General features: G+C 49.8%; 1 protein-coding gene and 1 long non-coding RNA gene across 4 annotated transcripts in view; both read right to left on the bottom strand.

The window, feature by feature from the left end:
* Nucleotides 1-2753: 2753 nt before the first annotated feature.
* Nucleotides 2754-8446, bottom strand: LOC134483301 (uncharacterized). The gene is made up of 2 exons (XR_010060130.1): nucleotides 5700-8446; nucleotides 2754-3319 (listed from the first exon to the last, which is right to left on the bottom strand). It is a non-coding gene; the product is annotated as an uncharacterized LOC134483301 (long non-coding RNA).
* A 1545-nt stretch (nucleotides 8447-9991) lies between these two features.
* The window catches only part of Zfp423 (zinc finger protein 423), a 298627-nt gene continuing 293280 nt past the window's right edge, over nucleotides 9992-15338 (bottom strand). For 2 of the 3 annotated variants that reach the window (XM_063278334.1, XM_063278333.1), the window contains exon 8: nucleotides 9992-10684. In XM_063278334.1, coding sequence (XP_063134404.1) covers nucleotides 10655-10684 — 30 coding nt within the window. In that variant the 3' untranslated portion in view covers nucleotides 9992-10654. The remainder of the gene's footprint in view (nucleotides 10685-15338) is intronic. The other variant, NM_001393718.1, reaches the window with a different exon arrangement.

The following is a 15338-nucleotide window of genomic DNA, read 5'->3' as shown; positions in this document are numbered from 1 at the left end:
TAAACAGCTATCAACAGTCTACATAAAACTTGTGTCAAATATGATACAAGCATACTGAAAATGCAAAGATGAGAAAGGTATCTTATTTGAACATTAATCAAAAGAAAATGCAAGCGGCTACATTAGCGTCCAGCTCCACAAACTTCACAGCAAATATGATCAATCCACAGAGAAGACCATCTTAAAAGTTTAGGCACCAAACAATAGAACTTCGAAATGCGTGAAGTCAAATGACAGACTGCAAATGAGAAGCTAGACAACCGTCATCAGACTTTTTAGCAACCTTCTTTCAACTACCCGTAGAGCACTGGTCTCTAATCATCCAGCTAAACTCCATATCAAGAACCTTAAAATGAGGCTGGAGAGATGGCTCTGTAGTTATGAGGACTCGCTGCTCTTCCAGAGGACCCAAGTTCAGTTCCCAACTGAACCCCAGTTTGAGGGGTTTACAAATATCTGTAATCCCATATGCACAAAACCACAACACACACACACATACACACACACACACATACAAATACATCTTTAAAAAAAGTACTTAAAAAAATGGTGTCAGCTGTGGTTAACACACTTTTTTTTTTTTTTTTTTGAGCTGGGGACAGAACCCAGGGCCTTGCGCTTCCTAGGCAAGCGCTCTACCACTGAGCTAAATCCCCAACCCAACACACACTTTTAATCTCAGCACTCAGGAGGCAGAGACAAGCAGATCTCTGAGTCAGAGACCAACCTGAACTTCAGAGGGAGTTCAAGGACAGCCAAGACTACAAAGAGAAACCCTGTCTTAAAAACAAACAAACAAAAAAACCCAACAGCAAAAATAAAGCTAAAACAAACAGGGAGGAAATAATAGGAGAAATCAATGAAACTGAAACATAAAATTTAATAAAACAAGGATTTGGGTCCTCAAGAAGATCAATGAAATTGATGAGCCTCTGAAAAAACACAACATCCACTCTTAGGGATGAAATGGGACATCACTACAGACACTATGGGCATCAACAGAGGACTAAGGAGACACTATAGATGGTTCCATGCTCAATGTGAAATAGATTGTTTCAAATAGCCACCCATCTTCTACACCCACTAAGGAATACGAAATGATCAACCTTCTTACAATATACTAACAGGAAGAGAAAGTCTTAAGATAATTTGTTGAATTCTTGTGAGAGAAGAGACATAAATGCAAATGCATGTGCTCATGTGATGTGCATGGACTATTTTTGGAAGAACACGTCTGGAATGTCTTCATTCTCACAGCCGACTTGACTTTAGCTCTCCCTGCTGCAAATGAAGGAAGAGAATGAAGGCTGACCCCTAGGGATATCAGAAGTTCAGTGGTTCTGCTGTGACTTATTTTATGCCAGGAGGATTAAAGCACACAGACAGACAAACCCAGCATCTGCCTGAGGGGAGGTAGTGAGTGTTCTCAGGGGTGCTGCACTTGAGCTAAGCCTTAAAGGAAATATAGGATCTGTTAGGGCTCATGAGAAGAGAAATGTAATATAAGACAAAAGTGCCAGGAGGCAGGGCTAACCCATAGCCCTGGGGAGCATGGTGGCAGGGAGTAGAATGGAGTCGTGAGCCCAGTCTGTAGTCATCCCTCAAGAGGTCAAGTCCAACTTCAACCTTGTTAAGAAAACATTTCCTTGCCATATTTTCAGGGATGATTTTCCCCCTTGCATTCTTTTATTAAAGGATACTTTATATGCATTTATATGCTTACTGTGTGTATATGTGTCTGCCTTGCACACATGCCACAGGTATCCATGATCCAGATACTCCAGAGGACAACCTCCTGGAGTCAGTTCTCTCCTACTGCCAGAGTCTGGTGGATGAATTTAGGTATCAGACTTGATGGCATGTGTCTTCTCATACAAGCTACCTTGCCAGCCCTCTTTCTTGCATCCTTATGGGGTGTTCTGGATGACCAGCAGATAGAACTGTCCTGTGGGTGTTCAGCATGTCATTAAGTGCAACACATCCCACCTTCTCTACAGTCTGAGGTGCAGATGTCTTTCTTCTATATTTGGGTTCAACAGGACAGTCATAAGCCCTGTCCCAATCCCCAGGACTTCCAAAGAAGCCCCAGATATATCCAGAGCCTTAAAGATAAGAGATGGGCTTTTTATTCAGTACTCTAATAGGTGAGAAGCTTGAGGCAGGGAAGGAACAGACCCTGTGATAGTTTGAACCTTACTTGATTGGCCTCCGAACTATGCGTTAATGACTTAGTCACCAGCTCAAGGTGCTACAATGAGGTGGGAGAATCTTGGAGGTGGGGCCTAGTGAAAGGATGTTAGGTCATTGGGGATTTGCCTGTAGAGGGAACACTGCCATCCCAATCCTTCCTGTGTTTGCTTCCTGCCTGCAGTGACATGAGCAGCTTTGCTCCACCATAAACTACACCCTCCATCTTCTGCATTACCACAGGTCTCAAAGCTACAGAGCTAAATGACCATGGACTGAAACCTCTGAGCCTGTGAGCCAGAGTAAACCTTTTCTCCTTGTAAACTGATTCTCTCAGGTATTCTGTTATAGTTACAGAACACTGATTAACAAGAGTGCCCAAAATAATGGAAGAAACAATCCCCACCCCCAATGCCTGTCCCTCTTCATGAGAAGCAAAGCAAGACCTTGTTTGCTGTTACAGCACAGAGACCCATGTATTGGAACATAAAGTCTTGAAATGTCTTCACTAGTTCTTAAGTGTTTCTAGCACAGACCAGTCATGAGGCAATCCTCAGAGGCTCAGGGACTGTTTTAGTTAGGGTTTTATTGTGGTGAACAGACACCATGACCAAGGCAACTCTTATAAGGACAACATTCAATTGAAGCTGGCTTACAGGTTCAGGTTCAGTCCATTATCATCGAAGCAGGAACATGGCAGCTTCCGGGCAGGTTTGGTGCAGGAGAAGCTGAGAGTTCAATATCTTGTTCCACAGGCAAACAGCAGAAGACTGTTCCCACACTGTTAGGAGGAACATCTCATTGCCCACCCACACAGGGACACACTTCCTCCAACAAGGTCACACCCACTCCAACAAGACCACAGGTCCTAATAGTGCCACTCCCCGGGCCAAGCATATTCAAACCATCACAGGGGAAAAGGCTGCTTTCCGAGCGACTTGATACTTGTTGCTTCTTGGTGCCTCTGGTCCTTCTTGGTCCTCAGTCAAATGCAGGAATATGGGTGGCCACATTTGCATACTAAATGCCTCTGATATTATCTTGTCAAGTGCTCACACCTATGGAGAGCTTTCCAGATGGGGAAACTGAGGCATACAGACAGCCAAGCATCTCGCTGTAATCACCTGGAGGGCTGAAAGACCAGAGAAGGGAATATTTGTATCCTAGGGAAGACGCAGAGATGTGCCTCCCACTTCCTTCCCCGACCTGCGAACCCAGTTTCCCTGGTGGCTGCTCAATCTGGCAATTGTCACTCGTTCGCCTGCTTCTTGACCAGCATCCAAGGTTTGAACCACATTCTCTTACCATTCTCCAGAGGACGCAAAGTGGTCACCCTTGGAATGCTTTTCTTAGGCACACACAGGGTTTGCTTCTGGTTTTGACTGTGAGTGTGTGTGTGTGTGTGTGTGTGTGTGTGTGTGTGTGTGTGTGTGTTTAATTAGACTCTAGCATAAGTAGTACTAAAAATTCAGACATTTCCCATGAAATTCTGCATTTCTTCCTCTCTGCTTGACTGTCTGCAACTTGAGTTTGTATTCCTATGGGGCAAAAGGGCACTGGGGCTGCCATGCAGGAGGCATGGTTGCCCTCCCCTGAGCCTACTTGCCTCCCCAGTCTGCAGCCTGCTCCAGTCTGCCTCAGGATGGGGTCTCTGGCTGTAAATAAACACCATAAAGCACCATCTACAGGAGGATGGCTTCAGAGGGAGATCAGTCTGTCCTCTCATTGGCTGATCTAAGCGAGGTGACAGGGTAGTGACAGAGTATGCTAGCTAGTTTTATGTCAACTTGACACAAGCTAGCTAGTCAAGCTTGTCATCAAAGAGGAGGGAGCCTCTGCTAAGAACACGATTCCATAAGACTGGTATGTAGGCAAGCCTGTATGTATTTTCTTCATTAGTGATTGATAAGGGAAGCCCAGATAACTGTGGGTAGGGCCACCCTGGGCTGATGGTCCTGGGTTCTATAAGAAAGTAAGATGAGCAAGCCATGGAAAGCAAGCCAGTAAGCAGCTCCCCTCTGTGGCTTCTGCAGCAGCTCCTACTTCCAGGATTCTGCCCTGTTGAGTTCCTGTCCTGACTTCCTTCGATGGACTATGATGTGGAAGTATGAGGTGAATAAATTCTTTCTTCCCAACTTGCTTTCGGTCATAGCGAAAAGCAAGTACAGCAATAGCAACCTTATCCAAAACACTGAATAAATGCAATCTTTCTTTGGGGCTTCTTAGTCCACTGCAGTAACACTAACACTAAGAAATGCTCCCTTCTGAGTATTTACCTCTTCAGCAAGCATTTGACCTGGCACTGATCTAGGTACTAGACATACAGCAGAGATAAAAGACCTCACTGCACCCTCTTGGAACTGCCTCTCTCAAAATCTCACAGAAGGATGTTGGGGTGGCGGGTGCTTGAAGGGAGGGTGTGTGTGTGGGGGCGTGTTTTCCTTCAGACCTGAGACTGGCAGTGTCACAGCTAATACAATTCTACAAAGCGAAGTGGAAACAACACAGTTCTAACAGGATGGGCTCTTGGCCTCTCAGCCTCAGGCTTGAGGTGGACCATGAGGCAGGGGTCACCTACCCAAGAGGCAGCCTGCAGGGCCTCCTGGGGAGTGGCATCTGGTAGCCACCTTCATCTTCCCAGTGATCTTCACGACGCTGGCGGGCCTCACAGACTGCCGCGTACCATTTTGCCTTAGCATTTCTTTTCAGGGTCACCAAAGGTGATTTGACTGGGCCTGGCAAGGCCTTCGCAAGGACTCCTCTGTGTTATTTGACTGGATGGGACTCGGCCTGGGCTTGGCGTTAAAACTAGGAGCGGCCACGGCAGGTGTAAATTATGCATAGCTATTTCTAGAAGCTTCTCAGATTTCTCAAGAGAGAGAAATTAATTTGCCTGTTTGGGCAAATAACACCAATTTTTTCCCCCTGCTTAAGGTCATTTTGTTAAAATAAAATTGATTAACGTTCTCTTTAAAGTTTAAGTAGAAACTGCTCAAACATATTTTTATGCACAGAAGCACGGCTTGTGCCCTTCAGTAATTAATAACTCCACAAATAAGTTCACACAGCGTAGCCCACGCTCAGCCGCTAGCAGCAGCGGACGCGGATGGGCGGGGCCATTTGGTGGGCGGTGCCGCCCAGACGGGACAAATCCGGAGTCCGGGAACTGAGGGCAGGCCTTGGGGGCGGAGCTAGTTCAGCAGGGTGCTCCGGGCCGCGAGGTGCCGGGGTCTCCGGGTCAGTGTACAGGCTACATGTGATTAAAGGAGATCCTCGCGGTGCTAGGCTCGGTGCCCGGGCCTGAGTGAGCCCGACGTCATCCTGCCCTTGTTCAGAACTACAACTCCGCGAGCTCAACTGAGTATACTGTTTGCTGTGGACGCACCGCCTGACTTGAGGGTGCACAGCTAATGAGTGACAGAATTGTTCGAACCCAAGTCGATGGATTTCTGCAGCAGTTTGGACTCTGAGCGGTTTTTCAGCCCGCTTCTCTCGTCCTATCCTTCACTCACCTTCACGCTCACTTTCTGGATGAGGTAAATTAAGACCTGCTGCGTAGTGTGCGCTGGCACTGGCGACACCAGCTTCCAGGCTCTTCAATCTTGTAGTTTGTCTCGGCCTCTCTTCTAGGCGACAGACAGACAGACGCACGCATGCGCGCGCTCACACAATTCCCTGAAGGTCGTTTGTGGTGGAATGGGGCCATGTATGTGTCTCTCTGTGTGGATGGACGCCAGAACGAAGGAGTACAGAGACTTCCCAATCACAAGAGTACTGATTTGTCATTGGGATCCTCCTGTCCCCTGCCTGGGTTAGTGACTACATTTAAAGTGCTGGCTGCTCTTTGAGCCACACTTCTAAACGTCTCTGAAGAAAGGCCCATGGGGATTGATTCAGGATGGCCATAGAGCATGATTGAGCAGTAAATCTTTATAGTAGAAGCCACTGAGAATGGGACTTTTCTGTTCCATGCCATAATCTAGCCTGTCCTGACTGATACAGGTTCCAATCGACAGACAGGTATTAAATGTGTACACACTCAGTGATAGGCTGACCTGCAGGCATTATCAGAACCAACTTATCAGGTCTTTGGAACCAACTGCAGGGGTCCAGAGTTGGGGCTAATTATATAACGTATTGGGATATTTGCTTTCCCCTTGAAACGCTGCTCCTCAAGTGAGCCTTTCAGTGACCACATCCAGGAATGAGGTGATGGCAGGCTCACGGTAAAAGCAAAAGCTCTACTCTGATCCAGAAAGGAATGCAATCCCACCACAGCACAGAGGGAGAAAAGCTGGAGGGAGCAGGGAGAAGACAGCAAATCTGTGTAGCTCGCTGGAGAAGAGAGAGACCCAGCTAGAGAGATGTATGTGACCTTCACTGGTTGCCAGCAGTCAGGAGTCTCTCCTGTTTCTAGCATCTGCAGGGGTTGTAACTCACGATCCTTCTCTTCTGGCAAGCCTTAGAGGACCAAAATCAAGTGTAAATGGTAGAATAGTGACCCTGTGCTTGTTGCTTCAACCGTCAACAAGCTTTTGTGAGGCAAATTATTTTACAGTGTCTCTTGTTCAATCTATGCCACTAAGCATAGCATACGATGGGGGAAGAACCAGAAACCGAGTGGTTGGTGCTATATTCCAGTTCCCTTGCTTAAGCGTTCAAGGCAGCACCCAGATCTCCAGCTGCTGAGTCTACATTCCAAGTCTTAGAAAGGAAATCATTTCATGGGGGCTGGATTACACTTTCTGAGGGTCAGTCCACTATCACCATCACCATGGTGGGAAGCATGGCACCGAGCCAGACAAGGTGCTGGGGGAGTCAACAGTTGTACATCTTCCCTGAAGGGGACAGCAGTGGACTGTCATACCCTGAAGATCTCAAAGCCACAGTGACACATTTCCTCCAACAGGGCCACACCTCTTACTAGTGCCCCTCATTTTCTTCTCCTTCAAGACATATGTCTATAATTTTCATAGCCTTTGGTGATATTATATTGATAGACTATGGACACACCTAACTTCTAGAAATTAGATATGTAATCTATACCTGTACTTCTCTGAGGCAGAGAGCTTGGAACCAATTCCTTTATTAAGGGGAAACTAGCAGTCTTTCTATGTCACCTGATTATCATCATTATTACATTGGAATAAAATATTGATAGGAGTCAGACATCTAAGGCAGAGGGCAGGACACTAAGGTACAGTTGCAGTCCTATCCAGTGTGTCACCTTGCACAGATTCAGAACTTCTCTGTACTGCTACTAGACCGTCTGAAGCAGAGAGGAGGTGACAGAGATCTCTGAGGCAGCCCCTAGCTTGCTACTCCAGATCAGTGCTCTGCACAGACTGAGCCCTCTTCTTCCTCTGTGTGACTTCTAGGGTTCCCTTTATTCTCCAGGTCTCCATTCAGGTCCCTTCCTTGGCAAGGCCTCTTTGACAGCATCAAACACAAGGGTCTCCACCTATCTCTCACAGCTTCTGCCTTTCTCCATCAGGCCACAGGCGATTGTGAATTGCTGGGCGTCTGGTGGCTTGCTTCTTTGGAGGGCATTCTCAGAGGGTAGCTACAGGAGGAAAAGGGACACGTGTATCTACCTCCTCATCTGTGGTCCCTCTCCTGGGTGGTACCTGGGACACAGGAACAGTCAGACAACAGCAGGCAGATGGATGGGTGAAAGGGAAACTAGGTCAAAGTTTGAGTGCCCATCACCCCACCCCCAAAGAACTCACCCACAAGGAAGAAATTCAGACAGGAACCCCACGTAATCACACCAGGAGTCAGAAGGACAACTCTGGTTGGGGAAGGGGACACACTAGAGACTTTTCTAGAGTAGTTTCTTCAGTGACCAAAACTTTTACCCTCCTGCTTCCAGAAGCTTTGAGAGGATATTGAAAATAGGGACATAGGTCCCAGGATTCCTGGGCCAACCCTGGGCAGAATCCCTCTGCCTGGACTGAATCTGGATGGTCTACACTTCTAGATGCACCTATCCTGAAACTAGGTCTTTAGCCATGCTTCCCCCAAATCCAAATGCAAAGCTGCGGCTGCACCTCCGGGCTAAAGGTGACCTGGAGAGAAGACCCGGCCTCACTTTGCTCACAGCCGAGCCACAGGCACCATCACACGCATGCCGGGGCTGCTTGGGGAACCGACTCACTCAGCTCTAAGTCACTGATTTATAGCCTTGCCCCACTCCCCACCCCAACGCCGCTTGACAGCAGTGAAGGCAAGTCCCAGCCCCCATCCCGCAGGAAGTGGAGAGGGGCGCTCAGCTGCCGCGTTGGGGGCACAGCCAGCGGAGAACAATGGGGCTGGGCGAGGGGAGTCGGCAGGGTTCCCTGGCAGCCTTGTCACCGCCATAAACCTCATTACCTCGCCGTCCCCCAGGCCGCCTCTCTCCTTACCCAAGGCAGCAGCCGGCTTCGCCGCTGATTCCCACTCGGCGTGAAAAGCTCTTAAACCCCCCGCTGTATTTTTAATGGGGGCAGTGACTAATTTAGCCCTACGCCACCAACCGTCAAATCACATCTTCTGTTGGTACTTACTGAGGGCTCACCTGGGCTGCATGGGGCTCGGATAAATCCGGAGCTGTAGAGCGCCCGAGGGAACGAGGTGCTAAGCCCGGGGACCTGACCGGAAGGCTCCCCGCACTGCCTGCAGGCGGCCAGTGCATCCTGGCCCGACCGAGCCAGACCGAGCCACTTTAGGAAGCTTTGCGACGACCCAAATTTGAGATCTCTGAAACGGCCAACCCCCACAGGGACTAAATATTGCGATTTCCCACCTTGAGCCCACCTGAGTTTTAAAGCGACATTCTCATTCTATGGATAGGGGCAGGTCCCCGAGTGAATTTGTAGACCAAAGTTCGCTTTGCAACAAGAAGACCGCTACCCCCTAATCCTTGTAGAAAGAAGGAGGAAGGGCCTCCTACAGGTCACCGGAAACCCCTGGCTAGGAACCCCCTAGAAGATGAGAAGCCTAATTGCTCCAAATTCCGCTGACTCGCTATCACGTTATAATTAGGTGCAATCTGTCTGCTTCATTTCCGCTGTCCTTGCCCCGGGTGAAACATGAGCCAGAAAGGGTTCCCTGCGCAGGGTCCAGCCTCGAATAGGCAAGTCAGACCAGCTCGGCGATCTGTGATAATAAAGTGGTGTGAGATAGCTGTGGGGAGGCAGCCCAAGAAGACTGCAGGAGTTCCGGGGTGAGCCCTGAGGCAGCGGCAGGGCCCGGGTCATTAGGCCAGAGGTTCGCACCGCCTTCTTGGGGCTTTGCACGCGGCCTTTGAGCCCTGTCCTTTAGAATTTTCCAACGAGAGCACCTGCTTGTCCTGACCCGGGTCACAGGTCTCGGCTGGAAACCTATTTCCACTTAATTCAGCTCTGGAGCCAACCAGCCCCGGACCTCACACAGCCGGGTAGCTGCTGCCCTCTCCCCTCACATTCTATGCCTTGGCCCAAAGTAGAGCTCAGGTGCTTTCTGCTGTCCAGGCTCCTGGAGGGGCCAGCCTATCCTCCTCCATCCCAGTAAAGAGGCAGTAAGGGAACAGCATGGATGTTCCCCAGTGGGCCCTGAGCCTCAGTTTCCCGATCCAGAAAGGAAAAGAGCAGAGTACTTGATCTTTGTGGATTCTTCTCTAATTTCAATGGCCCCGGTAGCTCATCCGGCCTTCTACAGTACTTCTTTCTGTGAGTCTATTGTATGGAGTCCCCAGGGGCCTGTGTGAGCCCATGGGAACTCCCCAGAGACACACCTCCTGCCAGCCCCTTTGGCCTGGGGTTGAGGAGGAGAGAACCAGGCAGTGTTGCTGAACGCATGGATTCCCTTTATTGAGCTGAACTAGTTACTGCAGTCAGATCAAGTCACATTTAAAAGCAGACCATCCAGTTGCACGGAAACCGATTATATTCATTACAGAGTTTTAATCACTGTCCGGTGAACTGGCAAATCCAATCAAAGCATTAGTCTTTAATTAAAAAATTAAAAGGAAATATTCAGACAATAGCCAAGCAATCACATCACGATGCACAATTACCTAGAATTTCAATTAAAAAGTAGTTAACTGAAGGGGGAGAAAGAAAAACAAGAAAGAAAGAAATAGAAAAGAAGCAAAAAAAATCACACTAATCCTTTAAAAAAAACTATCAATATAATACATGAAGGAACAAAGGACAATAGCCTCAAAAAAGCAGGTTTCTCTAACACTAGAAATGTAGTCTGCGGCGAAAACTCTAAAAGCACACTAGCTGTAGCAGGACAATAAAAAACACTGAGCATGGAATACTTTTAATCTCTGCCATTAATATTCATTTCCAGCTGCTTATAATAGCAGCGCCTCATGGCCAAATCATTAGAGTTTTACATCTGGGTTGCAAATGACACTTTGATTGGATGTAATGTTCAAATGGCCCTCCCCACGGCGTCTCCGGCAAGCCTTCTGCGGAGAGGTGTCCTGTCGCGAGGTCCCTCACTGTGCGTGCTGGCTCATCGTGTGGTTCTGCAAAGGCGAAGAAAGGAGACACGCATGAGGGCGAAAGAATGGCGAGCATGCCTGTCCCCTCCCACCCAGGGCACGGACGCCGCCGAGAGCTGCAGAAAGCGGCTCGATCATTACAAAACAAAATGCGAAGTGCTCGGGGGACGCAGCTGCCAAGGCGCCACGTCCATCCGACCTCGGGGATCGGTTCCTGTTGCTGCCAACCTGGGTTCACTGTAAATTGTTTTTTATTTATTTTTATTTATTTATTGATTTTTTTTTTTAGACCATTCGGGTCGTTCCTAAGGGATGGGGTTACGTAAGGAGACGGAACAGCCGGGGAGGTGGCAATAATGAGCACCACCTCTCTTTCCCTCCAATGGCGAGAAGGAAACTCTGATGGCTTGCAGGCTGCCTCTCGCCCCATCCCCTCTCGGTCCCTTGCTCACAGCTCTGCGCCACGCAGGAGGAAACCGCAGATGTGCAGAGCTGCGCGGCCTCCCAGAGGCACCCGAGTGAGCGCAGACGCGCCAAGGCGGTGGGTGGCCGTCTCCCGTGGCCCAAGCTAGGGACAAGTCACCCAGCAGGGAGGGTCCTGGGAAGAGCCTGGAAGTGAACTCCCAGGGACCTGCCAGTGTCATCACGTGAGAGGGAGGTGGTGCGCTTGGCCTCTTGGGCTTGGGAAGCCAGGGCCCAGGTGGAGCCTTGTGGCCAACCGCTTCCCTCTCGCCACAGCCCACACATATCTTTCTTCCTGCCAGCCCCAGTGGGGCGGGCGGGGCAGGCAGTGTGGGTCTGTTTCCACCATAGCCAGCAGCCTGGGAATACGGACGTATTTTGGCTTCTGAAACCTGGTCCTTTTGGTTCTTTTCTGACAGTGGTAGTATACATTCAGACCATTATCGTCCCAGCTTCAGGCGGTGGTTCGCCTCAAGACACCTGGAGATGGGAAGCAACAGACTCTAGGGACAGAGCCGCAGGGCTGCGGCCGACCCTCCCCCCTTCCCCCCTGCAGGCTTTTTAACATAGCCCGGCCTTCCAGCCTCGGAGCCTCACAAGATCAGTCATCAACAGAGCAGCGACCTGCATCTCTGCCACTAACCACCAGGGGGCAGGAGAGGCGCCTCGACTTTCTCCTGGACTCCAGGTCTTGCTTTCAGAAGGACCAGAGGACAGTTATGGCTGGCTTTTCCCTCTAGAGGTGAGGGAACCTAGGATGGATGGTGATGGGACCACAGATACTCTCCAGGCATGCGCGCAGGCCACATACCGTCACAGGCGCATCACTTTTGACAAAATACCAGCCCACTAACAGCCTGGTAGGACCCAAGAAGGGCTGATCTGGGCCACTAGAATCCAGTGTCCTACACCCAATAGGTATTTCAGTTCACCAATTATCCACGGCCTGCTCCAGCACCCTGCTCTAGGCTAAGGCCCAGATTGCCAGCACGACCTCACACCTCAAATGGAGGATCCAAGGTCCAGGGCAGATTGTTTGAGCCAAAGATGGACCAAAGGTGGTTTCCATGGGAACCCCATCCTTCAGTGCTGTGATAGCAACCAGCCACATGGAACTGAAAGCATTCCATGCACAGATCTGCCCTTCTTATAACTCTGGACCTCAGCTGCCGAAACCCTTCCTCCAGTCGCCCTCCTAAGCAGTCACTCCTCCAGTGTTCCCGACATTCAGATTGCTTGGCCGGCTTGCATTTCCTGTGACACGCCTCCTACCCAGCACCCGCATGACTCTGTGTGCTTCTGGTAACCAGGCCTGGCTGCCCCTACCGAGCTATGTGCAGAGCATCAGCACCTGATCCAGGGCTGGACATGTGCTGAGCTTGTGGTGTGGTGGGCACGGCTGCCTGGGAACAAGACAGCTATAACAGGCTAACCCTGACCTGAGTGGTGTGCATGTAGACAGCGCACAGTGAATTCTCAGGGATATGAACCATTTCCAAGGAGAGCAGGAAGGCAGGGGGGACCATTTTGGAAGGAGTGCCTGGGACCCTCTTGTAGGGATGCCAGAACAAGGCCATATGACACACTGGCCATCTCTGGAGATGGAAAGCCATGCCTTGAACCACTGTTTAGGAAACTCAGAATAAATAACACTTCTTGGAGCCTTCTTCTTTCAGGAGCAATAGCACGTGCTTTTTAGGTTAGACTCATGAAGGAACTTCCTCCAAGAGAGTTCTAAGGCAGACGGGTAAAATTCACCTTCCTAAAGTTTTACTGTTACCGAGGAAAGTCCAGATGTCACAGCAGAAGGAGATCAGACTTGATGCTCCAAATGCACCAGAGTGCAGTCAGCTTTGTGTCATTAAGTACCTGCTGGATGATCTGCCGTGAGCTCAGTTCAGTGAGGGTAGGGAAGACTCCATTGGACCCATCTCTGAGGGGTCTGATGCAGGAGTGAGAAACACAGAAGGATTAATAGTACTGACAGTGGCCCAGGAGGGCATCAAGGTCACAGTGTGTGTGTGTGTGTGTGTGTGTGTGTGTGTGTGTGTGTGTGTGTGTGTACCCTCTAGGGAGGCTCTTCACGGGGTGAGTGTTTTATCCAAGGGCAGTCACTTCTGAGAAGTCAGAGGAGTGTTAAAACCCATCACTAAGCACCTTACAAGGCACATCTACAGTAGTAGCTCTTTTCCAAGGCCAAGCATTCCTTCAAGGCTTCTGGTAGTTTCTTCCCATCCTTATGGCTCTTGTAAGGCCTTTCTAGCCCCAGGTCTTTCTCTGTTTACTCTTATGTTATATGTAGTCTCTTCAGAGAAGGAAAAAAAAAAAAAAGACGAGTTTTTAAAGGTGCTTCTTGTTCTTATAGTTGAGAACTTCCCAAACCATAGAGGTTGGCAATGGGCCGGCCAAAGGCTGAGACTATCCTGGCCAGCATGCCTGGCACCAGCGGGCCTCAATGCCTGCCAGGGAGACACAGGTGTGGGGTAGAGAAGCAGGTGAGGGGAGTAAAGCAGAGGCAGAGGCACAGTGAAGGCTCTCGGCTGCCGGCCACACGCTGGGCAGCGCTCCTGCACACTCGCTGATGGGGTTTCAGCCATATCCTGACTCAGGGCCTCTTCTTGATGCAGACAGCTGGCTGGGCCTAGCTCAAAGGAATAGCCTTTGTGGAAGTTCTTTCATCCACAGAATCTTTACTGCCTTTCTGTGGGGTGACAGTCACTACCTTCTTGCTGGACTTGCGTTGGGTATGCGCTGGGCACGGGGACCGTGGGTGTGTGTGTAAAGTCTAGTGGAAGGACTCTTCTCACACTCCAAACACCTGGAATAGGCGGGCCAGCTAGATGGTCACATTAAGTCCAGCTCTGGGTACAGAGCCTAAGCTCTATCCACCACTACAGCCCACAATTTCATGGTCTGGATCTGCTGACCTACAGGAACGTGCAAAATCAGCATCCTATAAAATTCAGATCCTGCAAGACCAGGAATCAAACCATAGGGTGCAGTCCAGGTCACGTCTCTAGGTCTGGGTTTCAGGTTCTGTTCCTCAGCCTGGACTTTGGCTTGGCCTATGAGACTTGCCCACTAGCACCATGCTTGAGGAGACAAGTGTTTCGGTACGTTGGTTGCTTAGTAGTGTGAACCAACAAGACTCCTCCTGTCCTGGAAGCACAGATATGGGCTGAGGAAACTTCTCAAGCCTGTAGATTCCCTCCTAGGTGACCATGAACAGGCAGACAACTTTAATGACCTGTTAGGTACCCTAGTGGCCAACATGGGCTACACCCCGTGTTAGCTGTCGCTTGCTAGCCATGTGACCTTGTGGCAGGTTCTTTGATCTCAAGGTTTGCAAGTTACCTCTGTCCGAGATCCCAGGATACCTCAGGGAATGAGGGTGCTTATGGGATCTACTTAGAGATAAGTGCCTGGGATAGAAGGACTGTTTGTTCCCTGCTGGGACCCCCCACCCCAAAACTGTTAATATCTGGGAAGACAAAAAGTGTCATAGTCCTGCCCTCGCCCCATATCCCCGCCCTCGGGAGAGCAGGTGTTACTGTCCCTCTTCATCAGACCTGGTTGGATACCTGCTTTCCCGTTTCTACAGTAGAGTGGGTGATCTGGTAACCAGGAGGGCCCCGGGAGATGCTGTGGTAGAGGGAGAGGTATATACCAGCATTTATCCATTCATCCATCCATCTGTTCCTACACTCATACACAGGCATTCACGGAGGCTGTGAGGTTCCAGGCCGTGCACTGAGCATGTACAGATAAAGACACCCTGACCCCTCCCTTGTGGGAACAATGCCATAGCAAGTATAGGGAGACTGGACTCTGACATCAAAGACTCTGAGGAGGCAGGAAAAAAGGAGCCATTCTTGAAGACCCAGCTGTGCTTATTCTCCACTCAGAACACCCTACCCCCCACCCCAACTTCACTCTCTTTGTTCACCTCGAATGGTCCTCATCCACCATCATGATCCCCAGCCACACTGTCCCTGGTCCATGCACAGGACCGCCTTCTTGAAGCCACTTCACCATCCAAAAGAGGCTGTTTTTCCTCATCCTGCCTCTGCACCACCCCCTGGCTGGCTGCAGCCTTGAGAAGCCCTTACAGGCCTGGCTTCTCCCTTCTCCCTGATAAGAGCAGGGACCACACCCTGAGGTGGGCCTTAGCTTGAAAGATTCCGTTTTCCGTGAAAGACAGCTGCTTTAGCCCAGC

Source organism: Rattus norvegicus, chromosome 19 (genome assembly GCF_036323735.1).
Source record: "Rattus norvegicus strain BN/NHsdMcwi chromosome 19, GRCr8, whole genome shotgun sequence".
Classification (NCBI taxonomy): Eukaryota; Metazoa; Chordata; class Mammalia; order Rodentia; family Muridae; genus Rattus; species Rattus norvegicus.
The sequence above is the reverse complement of the archived record's forward strand: the minus strand, read 5'-3'. Positions and strand labels throughout refer to the sequence as shown.